At 38.2% G+C, this 15364-nt stretch overlaps 1 protein-coding gene across 6 annotated transcripts in view; it reads right to left on the bottom strand.

Moving 5' to 3' along the window:
* The window catches only part of ddc (dopa decarboxylase), a 154074-nt gene extending 139419 nt beyond the window's left edge, over window positions 1–14655 (bottom strand). For 5 of the 6 annotated variants that reach the window (XM_077526806.1, XM_077526809.1, XM_077526804.1 and 2 more), the window contains exons 1-2: window positions 14531–14655; window positions 857–1065 (exon numbers count right to left, since the gene is read on the bottom strand). In XM_077526806.1, coding sequence (XP_077382932.1) covers window positions 857–1057 — 201 coding nt within the window. In that variant the 5' untranslated portion in view covers window positions 1058–1065; window positions 14531–14655. Of the gene's footprint in view, window positions 1–856; window positions 1066–14530 lie in introns of those variants that run through there. The other variant, XM_077526808.1, reaches the window with a different exon arrangement.
* Between the last annotated feature and the right edge of the window lie 709 nt (window positions 14656–15364).

Below are 15364 nucleotides of genomic sequence, written 5' to 3'. Positions count from 1 at the left end.
TACAAATATCCATCCATCCATCCATCCATCCATCCATCCTCTTAACTGTTTACTCCTCACCAGGGTCACGGGGGTGCTAGAGCCTATCTCAGCTGGCTTCGGGCAGTAGGCAGGGCACACCCTGAACTGGCTGCCAGTCAATCGCAGGGCACACAGAGACGAACAACCATCCACACTCACAAGCACACCTAGGGACAATTGAGAGTGCCCTATTAACCTGCCATACATGTCTTTGGAATGTGGGAGGAGACCGGAGAACCCGGAGAAGACCCACACAGGCACGGGGACAACATGCAAACTCCACCCAGGCAGGCCGAAGCCTCTTGCGTCCTCAGCACTGGGAGGCGAACATGCTAACCAGTCAGCCACCGTGCCGCCCGGATACAAATATATCCAAGGGTGTTTTTTTTTGTTTTTTTTTTAATGTATTTTTATTTTCCACATGACATACTAGCACAAAATACAATCCCCGAGGTCCTAGGATAGCCCACTAAGTCCCCAGACTTGTGAAGATAACATAAGATGAAATAAACATGATAACTAAGGTAATGTAATGATTAAGTTTGAAAATGAAGAATGAAAATGCAAAAGGCTTGAATTTCATATGATGATATTTATAAGGTTTTGTTATACTTGACAAAAAGAATAGTGTTAAAAGAATAAAGTGTTTAATGTTAAGGGATGAATGGGCATTAGACTATGATCATATGATCAATCAATGAATAATCATTTTATTAATCCTATTATTTTTCCCATAATCGTCCAGCCCTACTGTATTCTGTAAGAACATAAGACAAAGTACATTACTACACTGTATAATGATTAAACAAAAGAGAATAAGAGGTGAAAATGTTACCCCAGGCATTATGACTCGTTCCACATCCTTCATTATCTCCTCATAGTTCTCTGGTTCCAGCGGGGCCTCAGTGGGGATTAAGGATTGTAAATAACCTGGCTTGACATCTGGATAGACTGGTCGTTGCTCCAGATTCTCCAAATAGTCGGCTACAAAGTCGACCATCTCCTTTCCTCGACGCCGGAACTCCGCTGCATTCATAGTGTGTACTGTTTGATAAACACAACAGAAAATTCCCAAAGCATTTTTCATTGTAATATATGAAGTGTCCACTGCATTCTTTTTTATCAGTAGTACAGATTGTTCTTCTTTTTTTTTTTTTTTCTAAGAGAGAGCTCAGAATTGTTCATTCGGTAGTTTTACCGATTCAATATCTTATCATCATTGCTCTCTCTTTTTTATTTGTATTTTATTTTGTGCGTATGTGTGCGTTTGTGAGGGTGCGTGTGTGTGGGTATGCGTGTGCGTGTGTGCATGTGTGTGAATATGTGTAAATTTGTATTCATTAATTCACCTAAAACTTGATAAAAATCCCATTACCCTTCACCTTAACTGGATACTTCTGAGTCTCGCCAAAGTCGTGAAGTTCAGAAGGTCAGGAGACCAGAGGAAAGGTCAAAGAAAAGAAAGATAAATCAAAGTGAAATCCAGCACCAACTAAACACCTCCTGCCATCCACATGGTTACAAAACTAGAGTCTTACTCCAATCCCAGAAACCTCTAAATTCCAATAAATTAAGGAGATCTCAAGAGACCAGAGAAAAAACGAAAGAGAGGAAGGAGGGAAGGCTAGATGAAGCAGAGTGAGGTCCACAGACACCAGCACCCACTGATTCAACGAACAGTGGGAGGGAGAGGCGAATTCTGTTTGAATTTCAGTAGATGCTGGTGTGATGGATTTGGCATGCATAAGGACCGCCACCAAAGAGGGGAGCCGTTGACCGCGGCCCAGCAAAGTGAGCACGGCCCTCCCGGAATCCCACAAGCCCCGGCAGCACCAAGGCACAACCCCCCACGCCACCCGGGCGGATTCCGGCCGGCGAGCCAACCCAGACGCCCGGAGCACCCCTACCCCTGCTCCGGCCCACGCCCCGAGCCCAAGGGACACAAGGGCTGTGTTTTGCTCATTTCTTGAAACAGAAATGACATTATTAAAACGATAAGATTTGGCCAAACTAATCACAATGCACTAATCTAAGTGCCCTAATCCCAATTTTCCGGCCGATCACCGATCTTTTAAAAAGTCTGACCTGCCGATCCCGATTTCTGCCGATGCCAATTTTTTTTCATAACAGGGAGCATATACCTTCAGGGGTATATTCACTAAGAATGCGCTGTGTCCGGTAATAGTGCGAAATATTGCACCACAACTGCACCCGCAGTCTGCGCCCAATTACCCACCTATTCACTAAGGATATTGCTCTAATCCAGGGTTCTCCAAGTTCGGAGCCCCTATCTAGCTTCTTTTCCATGTTTCTCTCCACTAACACACCTGATTCATGATTGGGATCGTTATCAGGCTTCTGCAAAGCTTGCTGATTAGCTGATCATTAGATTCAGCTGTGCTGAAGGACGGAGACATGGAAAACAGGCTGGATAGACTCTCGAGGACCGAACTTGGAGGCCCCTGCTCTAATCATATACCAGCGCAAACACTCCCACGAAACTGACAGCTTGGAGCAAATTTTCACTTGATTTACCACACATGGGAATGTATTTGCGCCAAGAACATGGTTGCTATAGTAACAGTTGCGAGAAAGATGACATTATCAGAAAGCGAGGTTGGACCGAGAGTAAGCGTTTATAGTGCCATTAAGTTGTACAGAGCAGAGAGGACGACAACGACGTCATTCATTCATAAAGTATAAATTATTGGTGCGGTCGTTTTTTAAAAATATATTTTCAGAGGTTGACGTGGGCGTACAGTATGCATCTGGCACGTAAAAATGATCGTAAAAATATGTTATGTGTCCTAAAACAAACAGAAAAATGTCCCCCCCTCCTCTCTCTCTCTCTCCTCTCTGCGTGATCAGCCGTGCATGTTGTGCTGCAAATGGCATGCACTGCTGTCATGATCCCAGGATCGAGGTTGCGGCAGGTTAGTACATATTTCCAAAAACGTTATTTGCGTCACGCAAACTCGATGTGGCTATTTGCGCTGGCGTTAGTGAATTAGACGCTGCATATCAATCAGTCTCATTTGCATTGGGGTGGGCATATTTTTCGCAAATGTATGCAAATTAGCTAATTTACATACGCGCAAATACCACCGTCGCACCAGGGCGCAATCTGGTTGGCAGAGCACTTAGTGATGGATTTCCCCATCTGCGCGTGTTTCGTGAATTAGGCGCTCCCGGATTGCTCCATTTTTACCGGTTAGCGCGGTGCAAAGGCGACGCAAACCTTTAGTGAATATGCCCCTCAGTGTTCCAATCTTATTTCATTGGAAAACATGGAACAATATCGGTAAAATAATTTGAAGGACAGGTATTGAAATATTTTGAACAACTCACGGGAGGGAACACTGTAAATATCTATATATATATACATATATATATATATATATATATATATATATATATATATATATATATATATATATATATATATATATATATATATATATATATATACACCCACACACACTATTTTTTTTTTTAACGTGCGATTATACTTGAAAGCCTGTACTGGGGGAATACTAGTCGCAACATAACAGACACTTCCACATCAAAATTTAGCAGAAATATAATAAAATATAAAAAGAAAAATGCACTGAGCGGTCATCACCGTCTTACAAATGCAGTTATGCAACTTAGTGACAGAAAAATGACCTCAACACTAATCAATATCACACTTTTTTTTAATCGCACAGTACATCTTTTGTAATTTTAACTCAATTTTATGAAATATTATTTTAATTACTTAATTACTGTATCAATGACTAAAATATGCAGTCATATTTCTATTTAACTTTTTTTCCATTTTTATGTTAACAAGATTATGAAAACTTAGGGAAAAATATGTAATTGTACATTTTATTGTACAGATATAATATTTGTGATTACTCGTCAGTTAACTATTGAAGTCATGCGATTAATTCCAATTAAAAATTACACACATATATATATATATATATATATATATATATATATATATATATATATATATATATATATATATATAGCAAATGGACGTAGCATTACGGCACCGTATTTATTGGAAATGTCGGAGTGACTGCCAGGGGTACAAATAACAGAGAACAGTATATCTGGTAATTACCTAATGCATCACCGGCCAAACTGGCTGGTAAATTGTTTATCAATACACTGCAAAAACACATCTGCTTAATATGAGATAAAATACACTTGTTCTTAGTGTAAATTTACTAGAAACAAGTGAAATTATCTGCCAGTACAGTAAGACCATTTTACTTACTTAGATTTCTTGAATTAAGAAAAATATGTAGCGCTATATTAATCTTATAATGAACTTTAAACACTTATCCTAAGCAACAAATCAAGGAAATAAAATCTTAAAATAAGCTTTATGCACTTACTCAAAGTAACAAAATAAGCAATTAAATTTTAAATTAAGCCATAAACACTTGTTTTTTTTAAAGGTTATAAAATGGCCTTATTTCAAGTAAATTAAATCTTTTTTAAAAGTGTAAATCACTACTGAAACAGAGCTTCAACTGTCACTCTTTATTTATTTTATTTGAAGTTGACTGTCAAGCAAGGAGATGCCACAATTTTTAATTGCATTCGGTTTGACTGAGCCTGGGATCGAACCCACAACCTCTGAGTCTGTGGACAGACACTCTTCCACTAGACCACAGAGATGATAGCCTGTTAACTGGAAAGAGCGAAAATGAGCTTAGTAAGTATGACAGAATTAGGAAATTGCTTACAATAATGTATCAGAAAATTAGAAAATTGTGCTAAAGTCCTTTATTTTCTGTCATGCAATCAAAAAAACAAAAATGTCATACATTCTGGATTCACTTGGAAACACTTGCAGGTGTTTCGAGTTAATTAGACGATTCAAGTGATTAGTTGAATAGCCTGAATAGTATACTTTTGATATTTTAATATTTTGAGAAAGGATATTTGAGTTTCGTTTAAGCTGTAAGCCATAATCAGCAATATTAAAAAAAAATAAAAGACTTGAAAAATATTTGAAAAATATTTCAGTTGATTTGTAATTAATCCAGAATGTATATGGCAATTTTGTTTTTTTAATTGGATTTCAGAAAATAAAGGACTTTATCACAATATTCTAATGTTATAATTTTTTAAGACAGTCCTGTATGTTGTAGGGTTGTGCAATTAATCTAAATAAATTCAATTACAATTTAAACTAGAGCTGCGGGCAGCTATAAAGGGCCCTCGCAGCCCGGGCCACATTGGGGTATTTTCACGTTGGGGTACTTGCACGTTGGGGTACTCGCACATTGGGGTACTGGCACATTAGGAGCAAAATTTCTTTTAACATGGCATGATAAACCTTTACATGTGGATTTTTTTTGCTAGGTGTGATGTGTGTGTCAAGCTCAATGGGTTTTGGTGATTGTTAAGATCTGCAAAAATCAGCGTCCTTTTTTATTTTTAGGGAATGAGTTGACCTGATTGGTATTTTTTGCAAAAGTATATATACCCATCATTGCTCATACTCATTGCACGATGTTGCTTTTATTGCCCATAGAGGCTATCAAAAATAAATAAAACAAAATTAAAAAGTACATATGTTTGGATCGGTCTGATACCAGTGAACATCTTGAGTAGTGGAAAAAGTAAAAGAATATTCATAAATGACTTAGTTATTCCACTTATAATGAGTTCACAAATTTTGTTCAAAATACCGTAAGTGTTTTGTTTTTTTTGCCTCAAGGACTAGGTGGCGCTGTATTAATAACTGAATTTTGTCATAGAGATACTTTCACGCCTTGGTGTGGGGCATGAACAATATCTTAAGGATTTTCTGACCAATTTTCAACTGGATCCCTTCAACGAGCTCAGCACAGTAGCTATAAACGTAAAGTATGACATTTATTGTTACCACTAGGTGGCGCTATATGTATAACTGAATTTTATCATATAGATGTTTTCAGGCCGTGACTATTACGTTGCCTGAGAAGTTTGAGATTTTTTGGAGCTTGAACGTGGGAGTTATTAAGCATTTGCTCTTTCTGGACAAATGAAATTTTAAAGGCAATATTTGATGCCCCGCCCCCGTCATATAGTATTTCGAAAAGGCAAGATTTTTTGCCCAGTTGTTCTCTCAGGTCTTGAGATGATACATGCCAAGTTTGAAGTCAATTGGATAAAAAATGTTTGCAAAGGGGGAAAAAGCATGACCACAGTGAATGTGCCAAAATAGGCCAAAATTGGACATAAAAAAATTCATAGCTCACTTCCTGTACATTTTAGCTTCATGGTCCCAATAGACTTTTTTGTGCGTCTCGGGGTGCTACACGTGCCTGCCAATTTTCGTTGCTCTAGCTCAAACGTGCCGGGCTTGTTTTGTTTTTTTCTATGATAGGGGGCGCTATAGAGTCGCGTTGTTATGACGACTTCATATTATCAAATTTTTCGCCGGGCCTGAGGAGTGTGCAAAGTTCGGTGAGTTTTCGTGAATATTTAGGTACCCAAAATCGCGATTGTTTGCGGAGAATAAAGAAGAAGAAGAAGAAGAAGAAGAAGAAGAAGAAGAAGAAGAATAACTAGAGCTGCGAGCAGCTATAAAGGGCCCTCGCAGCCCGGGCCACGTTGGGGTACTTGCACGTTGGGGTACTTGCACGTTGGGGTACTCGCACATTGGGGTACTGGCACATTAGGAGCAAAATTTCTTTGAACATGGCATGATAAACCTTTACATGTGAATTTTTTTTTTTGCCAGGTGTGATGTGTGTGACAAGCTCAATGTGTTTTGGTGATTGTCAAGATCTGCAAAAATCAGCTTCCTTTTTTATTTTTAGGGAATGAGTTGACCTGACTGTTTTTTTGGTTTTTTTGGCAAAAGTATGTATACCCATCATCGCTTGTACTCATTGCACAATGTTGCTTTTATTGTCCATAGAGCCAATACAAAAAAATGAAACTGAATAAAAAAACTACAGATGTTTGGATCGGTCTGATACCAGTGAACATCTTGAGTAGTGGAAAGTAAAAGAATATTCATAAATGACTTAGTTATAACACTTAGGAGTTCACAAATTTTGTTCAAAATACCGTACCGTAAGTGTTTTTTTTTTTTTTTTTTTTTATGCCTCAAGGACTAGGTGGCGCAGTATTTATAACTGAATTTTGTCATAGAGATACCTTCAGGCCTTGACTATAAATATACATGTCAAGTTTGGGATTTTTTGAAGCATGTACCGGGGAGTTATTCAGCATATCCTTCATTCACAATACTGCTTTTAACGTCAATAGAGGCTATCAAAAATAAATAAAACTAAATAAAAAATACGTATGTTTGGATAGGTCTGATGCTAGTGAACATTTTGAGTGGTGGAAAGTAAAAGAATATTCATAAATGACTTAGTTATCACACTTACAATGAGTTTACATTTTTTGTACAAAATACCGTATATGGGGTATTTTTTTGTTTTGCCTCAAGGGCTAGGTGGCGCTGCATATATAACTGAATGTTGTCATAGAGATACCTTCAGGCCTTGACTATGAACATACATGTCAAGTTTGGGATTTTTTGGAGCATGTACTGGGAAGTTATTTAGCATATCCTTTTTCAGTTCGAAACACAAAGTTTGATGCCCCGCCTTCATCATATAGTATTTCGAAAAGTCAAGATTTTTCCCCCTGTCGTTGGCTCAGGTCTTGACATGGTCCAGGTCAAGTCCTAACTCAGTCGGATGAAACGTGTAGGAGAAATGGGCAAAAGTCTGCCCTCTGTAAATGTGCAAAAATCGTCAAAAATGGGACATTCAAAAATTCGTAGCTCACTTCCTGTTCATTTTAGCATATGGGTCCAAGAGACTTTTTTGTAGGTCTTGGGCTCCCTCATACACTTAAAAATATTCGTCGTTCTTGCTTAAACGTACAACCGGGGCTGCTTCGTTAATAATTTCTAGGGGGCGCTATTGAGTCATTTTTGTAAAAATAGCACAATCAACAATAAAATATTGCTCATTTTACCAGGCCAGATGTGTGTGCCAAGTTTCATGGGTTTCTGTGCATGTTTAGACCCTCAAAACTGGCATTGTTTTCTTGGCGAACAGCGCTTAGCCACGCCCACAGCAATTCGCGAAAACTCACAAACTTCGTGTTGTGACATCATGAAGGCCGAAACCCTCATCTGAGCTAATATGAGGTAGGTCCAGTTAACGTGTTCGGAGAAAAACGTACAAGAAAATTCGTAAGAAAAAAAAATTGCCACTAGGTGGCGCTATCAGTTAGATGAAATATAAGTTCGTAGATGTCTTTAGGGCTGGACTCTCATCAAATGTGTAAAATTTTGAGAAGATAGGATCATCTCGGTCAAGTTCATGCAGCTTTTATTTTCACGAAAAATCTTCAGACTTTGCGGCACCCTAACGGCCACGCCCTTTGGCGAAAAGTTACAATATTCTGTGTGGGGCATGATCAACATCTTAAGGCTTTTCTGACCAATTTTCAACTGGATCCCTACAACGAGCTCAGCGCAGTAGCTAAAAACGTAAAGTATGACATTTATTGTTACCACTAGGTGGCGCTATATGTATAACTGAATTTTATCATATAGATGTTTTCAGGCCGTGACTATTACGTTGCCTGAGAAGTTTGAGATTTTTTGGAGCTTGTACATGGGAGTTATTCAGCATTTTGTCTTTCTGGACAAATGAAATTTTAAAGGCAATATTTGATGCCCCGCCCCCGTCATATAGTATTTCGAAAAGGCAAGATTTTTTGCCCAGTTGTTCTCTTAGGTCTTGAGATGATAAATGCCAAGTTTGAAGTCAATTGGATGAAAAGTGTTTTCAAAGGGGGGAAAAGCATGACCACAGTGAATGTGTCAAAATAGGCCAAAATTGGACATAAAAAAATTCATAGCTCACTTCCTGTACATTTTAGCTACATGGTCCCAATAGACTTTTTTGTGCGTCTCGGGGTGCTACACGTGCCTGCCAATTTTCGTTGCTCTAGCTCAAACGTGCCGGGCTTGGTTTTAATTTTTCTATGCTAGGGGGCGCTATAGAGTCGCGTTGTTATGACGACTTCATATTATCAAATTTTTCGCCGGGCCTGAGGAGTGTGCAAAGTTCGGTGAGTTTTCGTGAATATTTAGGTACCCAAAATCGCGATTGTTTGCGGAGAATAAAGAAGAAGAAGAAGAAGAAGAAGAAGAAGAAGAAGAATAACTAGAGCTGCGAGCAGCTATAAAGGGCCCTCGCAGCCCGGGCCACGTTGGGGTACTTGCACGTTGGGGTACTTGCACGTTGGGGTACTCGCACATTGGGGTACTGGCACATTAGGAGCAAAATTTCTTTGAACATGGCATGATAAACCTTTACATGTGAATTTTTTTTTTTGCCAGGTGTGATGTGTGTGACAAGCTCAATGTGTTTTGGTGATTGTCAAGATCTGCAAAAATCAGCTTCCTTTTTTATTTTTAGGGAATGAGTTGACCTGACTGTTTTTTTGGTTTTTTTGGCAAAAGTATGTATACCCATCATCGCTTGTACTCATTGCACAATGTTGCTTTTATTGTCCATAGAGCCAATACAAAAAAATGAAACTGAATAAAAAAACTACAGATGTTTGGATCGGTCTGATACCAGTGAACATCTTGAGTAGTGGAAAGTAAAAGAATATTCATAAATGACTTAGTTATAACACTTAGGAGTTCACAAATTTTGTTCAAAATACCGTACCGTAAGTGTTTTTTTTTTTTTTTTTTTTTATGCCTCAAGGACTAGGTGGCGCAGTATTTATAACTGAATTTTGTCATAGAGATACCTTCAGGCCTTGACTATAAATATACATGTCAAGTTTGGGATTTTTTGAAGCATGTACCGGGGAGTTATTCAGCATATCCTTCATTCACAATACTGCTTTTAACGTCAATAGAGGCTATCAAAAATAAATAAAACTAAATAAAAAATACGTATGTTTGGATAGGTCTGATGCTAGTGAACATTTTGAGTGGTGGAAAGTAAAAGAATATTCATAAATGACTTAGTTATCACACTTACAATGAGTTTACATTTTTTGTACAAAATACCGTATATGGGGTATTTTTTTGTTTTGCCTCAAGGGCTAGGTGGCGCTGCATATATAACTGAATGTTGTCATAGAGATACCTTCAGGCCTTGACTATGAACATACATGTCAAGTTTGGGATTTTTTGGAGCATGTACTGGGAAGTTATTTAGCATATCCTTTTTCAGTTCGAAACACAAAGTTTGATGCCCCGCCTTCATCATATAGTATTTCGAAAAGTCAAGATTTTTCCCCCTGTCGTTGGCTCAGGTCTTGACATGGTCCAGGTCAAGTCCTAACTCAGTCGGATGAAACGTGTAGGAGAAATGGGCAAAAGTCTGCCCTCTGTAAATGTGCAAAAATCGTCAAAAATGGGACATTCAAAAATTCGTAGCTCACTTCCTGTTCATTTTAGCATATGGGTCCAAGAGACTTTTTTGTAGGTCTTGGGCTCCCTCATACACTTAAAAATATTCGTCGTTCTTGCTTAAACGTACAACCGGGGCTGCTTCGTTAATAATTTCTAGGGGGCGCTATTGAGTCATTTTTGTAAAAATAGCACAATCAACAATAAAATATTGCTCATTTTACCAGGCCAGATGTGTGTGCCAAGTTTCATGGGTTTCTGTGCATGTTTAGACCCTCAAAACTGGCATTGTTTTCTTGGCGAACAGCGCTTAGCCACGCCCACAGCAATTCGCGAAAACTCACAAACTTCGTGTTGTGACATCATGAAGGCCGAAACCCTCATCTGAGCTAATATGAGGTAGGTCCAGTTAACGTGTTCGGAGAAAAACGTACAAGAAAATTCGTAAGAAAAAAAAATTGCCACTAGGTGGCGCTATCAGTTAGATGAAATATAAGTTCGTAGATGTCTTTAGGGCTGGACTCTCATCAAATGTGTAAAATTTTGAGAAGATAGGATCATCTCGGTCAAGTTCATGCAGCTTTTATTTTCACAAAAAATCTTCAGACTTTGCGGCACCCTAACGGCCACGCCCTTTGGCGAAAAGTTACAATATTCTGTGTGGGGCATGATCAACATCTTAAGGCTTTTCTGACCAATTTTCAACTGGATCCCTACAACGAGCTCAGCGCAGTAGCTAAAAACGTAAAGTATGACATTTATTGTTACCACTAGGTGGCGCTATATGTATAACTGAATTTTATCATATAGATGTTTTCAGGCCGTGACTATTACGTTGCCTGAGAAGTTTGAGATTTTTTGGAGCTTGTACATGGGAGTTATTCAGCATTTTGTCTTTCTGGACAAATGAAATTTTAAAGGCAATATTTGATGCCCCGCCCCCGTCATATAGTATTTCGAAAAGGCAAGATTTTTTGCCCAGTTGTTCTCTTAGGTCTTGAGATGATAAATGCCAAGTTTGAAGTCAATTGGATGAAAAGTGTTTTCAAAGGGGGGAAAAGCATGACCACAGTGAATGTGTCAAAATAGGCCAAAATTGGACATAAAAAAATTCATAGCTCACTTCCTGTACATTTTAGCTACATGGTCCCAATAGACTTTTTTGTGCGTCTCGGGGTGCTACACGTGCCTGCCAATTTTCGTTGCTCTAGCTCAAACGTGCCGGGCTTGGTTTTAATTTTTCTATGCTAGGGGGCGCTATAGAGTCGCGTTGTTATGACGACTTCATAATATCAAATTTTTCGCCGGACCTGAGGAGTGTGCAAAGTTTGGTGAGTTTTCGTGAATGTTTAGGTACCCAAAATCGTGATCGTTTGCGGAGAATAAAGAAGAAGAAGAAGAAGAAGAAGAAGAAGAAGAAGAAGAAGAAGAAGAAGAAGAAGAATTTTTACAAAAACAATAGGGACCTCGCAGCGGTCGCTGCTCGGGCCCTAATAATAATTTTTACAAAAACAATAGGGACCTCGCAGCGGTCGCTGCTCGGGCCCTAATTATTATACTCCACAATATACAAAATTAGTATAATTGTAAAAAAAAAAAAAGATTAATTTTGAGTTGTTTAAATTTATACATTTGCACCTTGCTTTTTTATTTTATTTTATTTTATTTTTATTTTTAAATAACTATTCAATTAAGTTTCATCCAAAGGGAACTTGCATAATTATAGTGTCAAGATTTTTATTTGTCTGAATATTTTTACGATTAAACATTTTCTTGTTTTCTACCAAAAAGAAATTATCTTCCTAATCGTGTTTTCAATTATTACCAAAATAATTGTGATTAATATTTTCTTCACAATTGAGCAGCCCTACTATATTGGGCTTTTATCTGTTTTCACACTTATATTTTCTATTTATCTTGTTAGTACATTCTGCACAATCTTAAAATAAGAAAATAAAATTTATGAAACCCCAGTTCAGGCCCTTTGATGTTGGTTAGTCATCTTAAAATGTGGAAATATTTGTCTTAAGCCTCACAGTCCTTAAAACTGGCTGTTAACACTCAAGGCTAATAAGTATCTTAAAATAAGCAGAATGATATCTAACAATCTTATTTTATGTAAAAATAACTTGTCAGACTCTTCCAGCATTTTAGCTTATTGTGCATAAAAATTAACCAATTTTAAGATTTACAAACTAAGTGAGAAATGAGACAAATAATCTTAAAAGAAGATTAATAATCTTTGAAATTCTGCTCTTGCAAAGTATATAATTCTCAAAACAAGACAAAGAAGACTATGGCTTGATAAAAGCATTTAAAGTCTAGGTTAAGCCTGGTTCACACGGCAAGATTTTAAAATTGTCGGCCGATTTCCAATCTTTGACAGACACCACACGTCAAGAGAAAAAAATCACGGGAGTTCCAGTTTTGAACGTACCGTGCGTGGTGTGCGGCCACACTGCACAATCAACACACCCCACACGAGCCGAGTTCATTCAAGAATGTGACGGGAAGTCTCGCAAAACCTCGAGATTAAACGTGGCTTCTGTGTCGTCAACATGAGTGGATCCTGGTTTTCAGCCAAAAAAGCGGCATAAAAAGAAAAGGTGTTGTTTAAAGGAGCGTAAATGGGCACTGGCGAGACATCGCTTGTCCTCCGCTCGGTGCTGGTGGCGGGTGTTGGCATCCCACCCGGAGACCACGTTTATTTGTGGAGAATGTGTGTGCGTGTATTTAAAAAAAGAAAAATAATTAAATAAATAATTAAAAATAAAAATAAAGAGTGTAATAGCGCGAGCACGGACTTTCTGCTGACTCATGACTGTTTTGATTTTGGATTCCCCACCGGCTTCCTCGCTGGCTCGCTTTCTGATTGGCTGCACGTCACTGTCAATCTGCTGCGTGGAGCGAAATCGGGCCAAAAAATCCAACATGTTGGATATGCCCGATTTCAAGTCGGGGGTCCTTCCGAGCGCCGATATCGGAGGGTGCCGTGTGTGGTGACAATACACACGGCAGGATTATCTGTGAAGATTATCGCTTGCGTCTTGGCACATCCTTACGATTGTCGGGAGGGGAAATTCGGGGCTAAAATCGGGCCAATTCTCCTGCCGTGTGACCCAGGCTTAAGATATCTGATTTTTTTTTTTTAGTGAACATAGACTCTTAGAGCATATTAGCTTATTATGCGTGAAAATTAACTAATTTTAGGATTTACAAACCAAGTAAGAAATAAAAGACAACCTTAAAACAAGATCAATAATCTTAGAAAGTCTGCTCCTGTATAGTAAATAATTTTCATAACAAGATCAATAAGACTTTATGGCTTGATATAAGTGTTTAAGTCTAGGTTAGATTGCTTAAATTTGCAGTGTACCCTGGTACCACCAAAATGTACTTCAATTCACATTTGGTGGGTTGGCGGGTGTTAATTTAGAACCCTGGGTGTGTGACAATTAAACAGAGATTATAATGAAATGCGATCAACATGACATACGCAATTGTTCATGTGAAAAACAGCAGTGAATTGTGCGTCATTTGCATGGAGGTGGAACGCATTTGTTGAAATTGTTCAAACGCCAAACTGCAGTTTTGATATGCACAAGTGACACAACAATTTCAATGAACTATAGTTTGGAGAAAATTCTGATCTGAGAACCAAAGCACCTGAGAAAAAATTGTAACATAAAGAGACAATCTCTCTGTGCAGGATGTGTGTCTTGGAAAATAACGGCTTTTTAGTCACACTTCTCACCTCCTCTAAAATAACAGTGAGTGTCATCTGTCTGTCCATAACCTGCCTATTATGCCTATTTCATAACCATAAAAAAAAGGAAAAAAGAAATCAAACAAATATTTATGTGGATAGGAAGCACAATTCATAGGGGTCTAAAAACACATCATTTGTCCATATTATTCTACCATTTTAAAAGCATGCAAATTAATACTAGCACTTGCTCTCCACTAATGCTTTATTATGCAACAAGTGTACTTCACCCTTTCTCCACTTCAGTGGCCATCATTATCCTTACACTAATCTGAAATAGGATTACAAGTGTGCGTGTGTGCGTGCGTGTGTGTGTGTGTTCAAGTGTGTGAATGTGTACTCACATTTCCAGCACCAAAAGCAAGAAAAATGGTATATCGTGGGTCTCTTCCTCGCTTTTTGTTGCTCAAAAACAGAAAAATGTACAGCTTGCCTTGAGTGTGTTTATAAGTAGATGTGTCGGTGTATACAGGGCAAGGCGCATTCACTGCTTTTATCTCGCTACTATCCACTCCCACCTCACCAACCCGCAGTGGGCTAGCCAATAGGCGACGGGCTCACATGTACAAAAAAAAAAAAAAAAAAACAGAATCACAAGCAGATCCTGAAAGCTGCTGTCATTGTTGACCTTTAACAGACATCCCTTCGTGCACGTTCAACCATGCGTTCTTAGCAAACAGATTAAAAAAGCAGTTAAAGAAAACAATGTCACCTGCAAATAATGATGACATTTTATGGTTCTTTTATGTGGTCTTCACAACAGGATATGAAAATTATGTTTCAGTGTTTGACTCTTGAAAGGGCATTCATTGAACTACTGTGAAATTTATGAGGGATTTTTTTTTAAGTAGAGTTAACCTTTATGTGAGTGGTAGGCTCGAGCTTTGAGAAGGATCTACTCAAGAGCCCAAATAAACACTCGTCTGAGGTAAGGACATGGCTTGGGCTTGCATTTTGTTTTCTGGGTTTACTAATCTTCATTAATGATGGACTGTACACATGATGACAGCAGCAAGATTGTGTTGCTGTGCTGTGCTGCACTGCAAATTTAATCTAATTTAGACTTAAACGGTTATATCTAGCCATAAAGTCTCATTGATCTATTTATGAGAATTATTTACTATGCAAGAGCAGAATTTCTAAGATTATTAATGTTGTTTTAAGATTATTTATCTTTA

This window comes from Festucalex cinctus, chromosome 7, assembly GCF_051991245.1.
Source record: "Festucalex cinctus isolate MCC-2025b chromosome 7, RoL_Fcin_1.0, whole genome shotgun sequence".
In the NCBI taxonomy this organism is placed as follows: Eukaryota; Metazoa; Chordata; class Actinopteri; order Syngnathiformes; family Syngnathidae; genus Festucalex; species Festucalex cinctus.
This window is presented reverse-complemented; position numbering and strand designations above follow the sequence as displayed.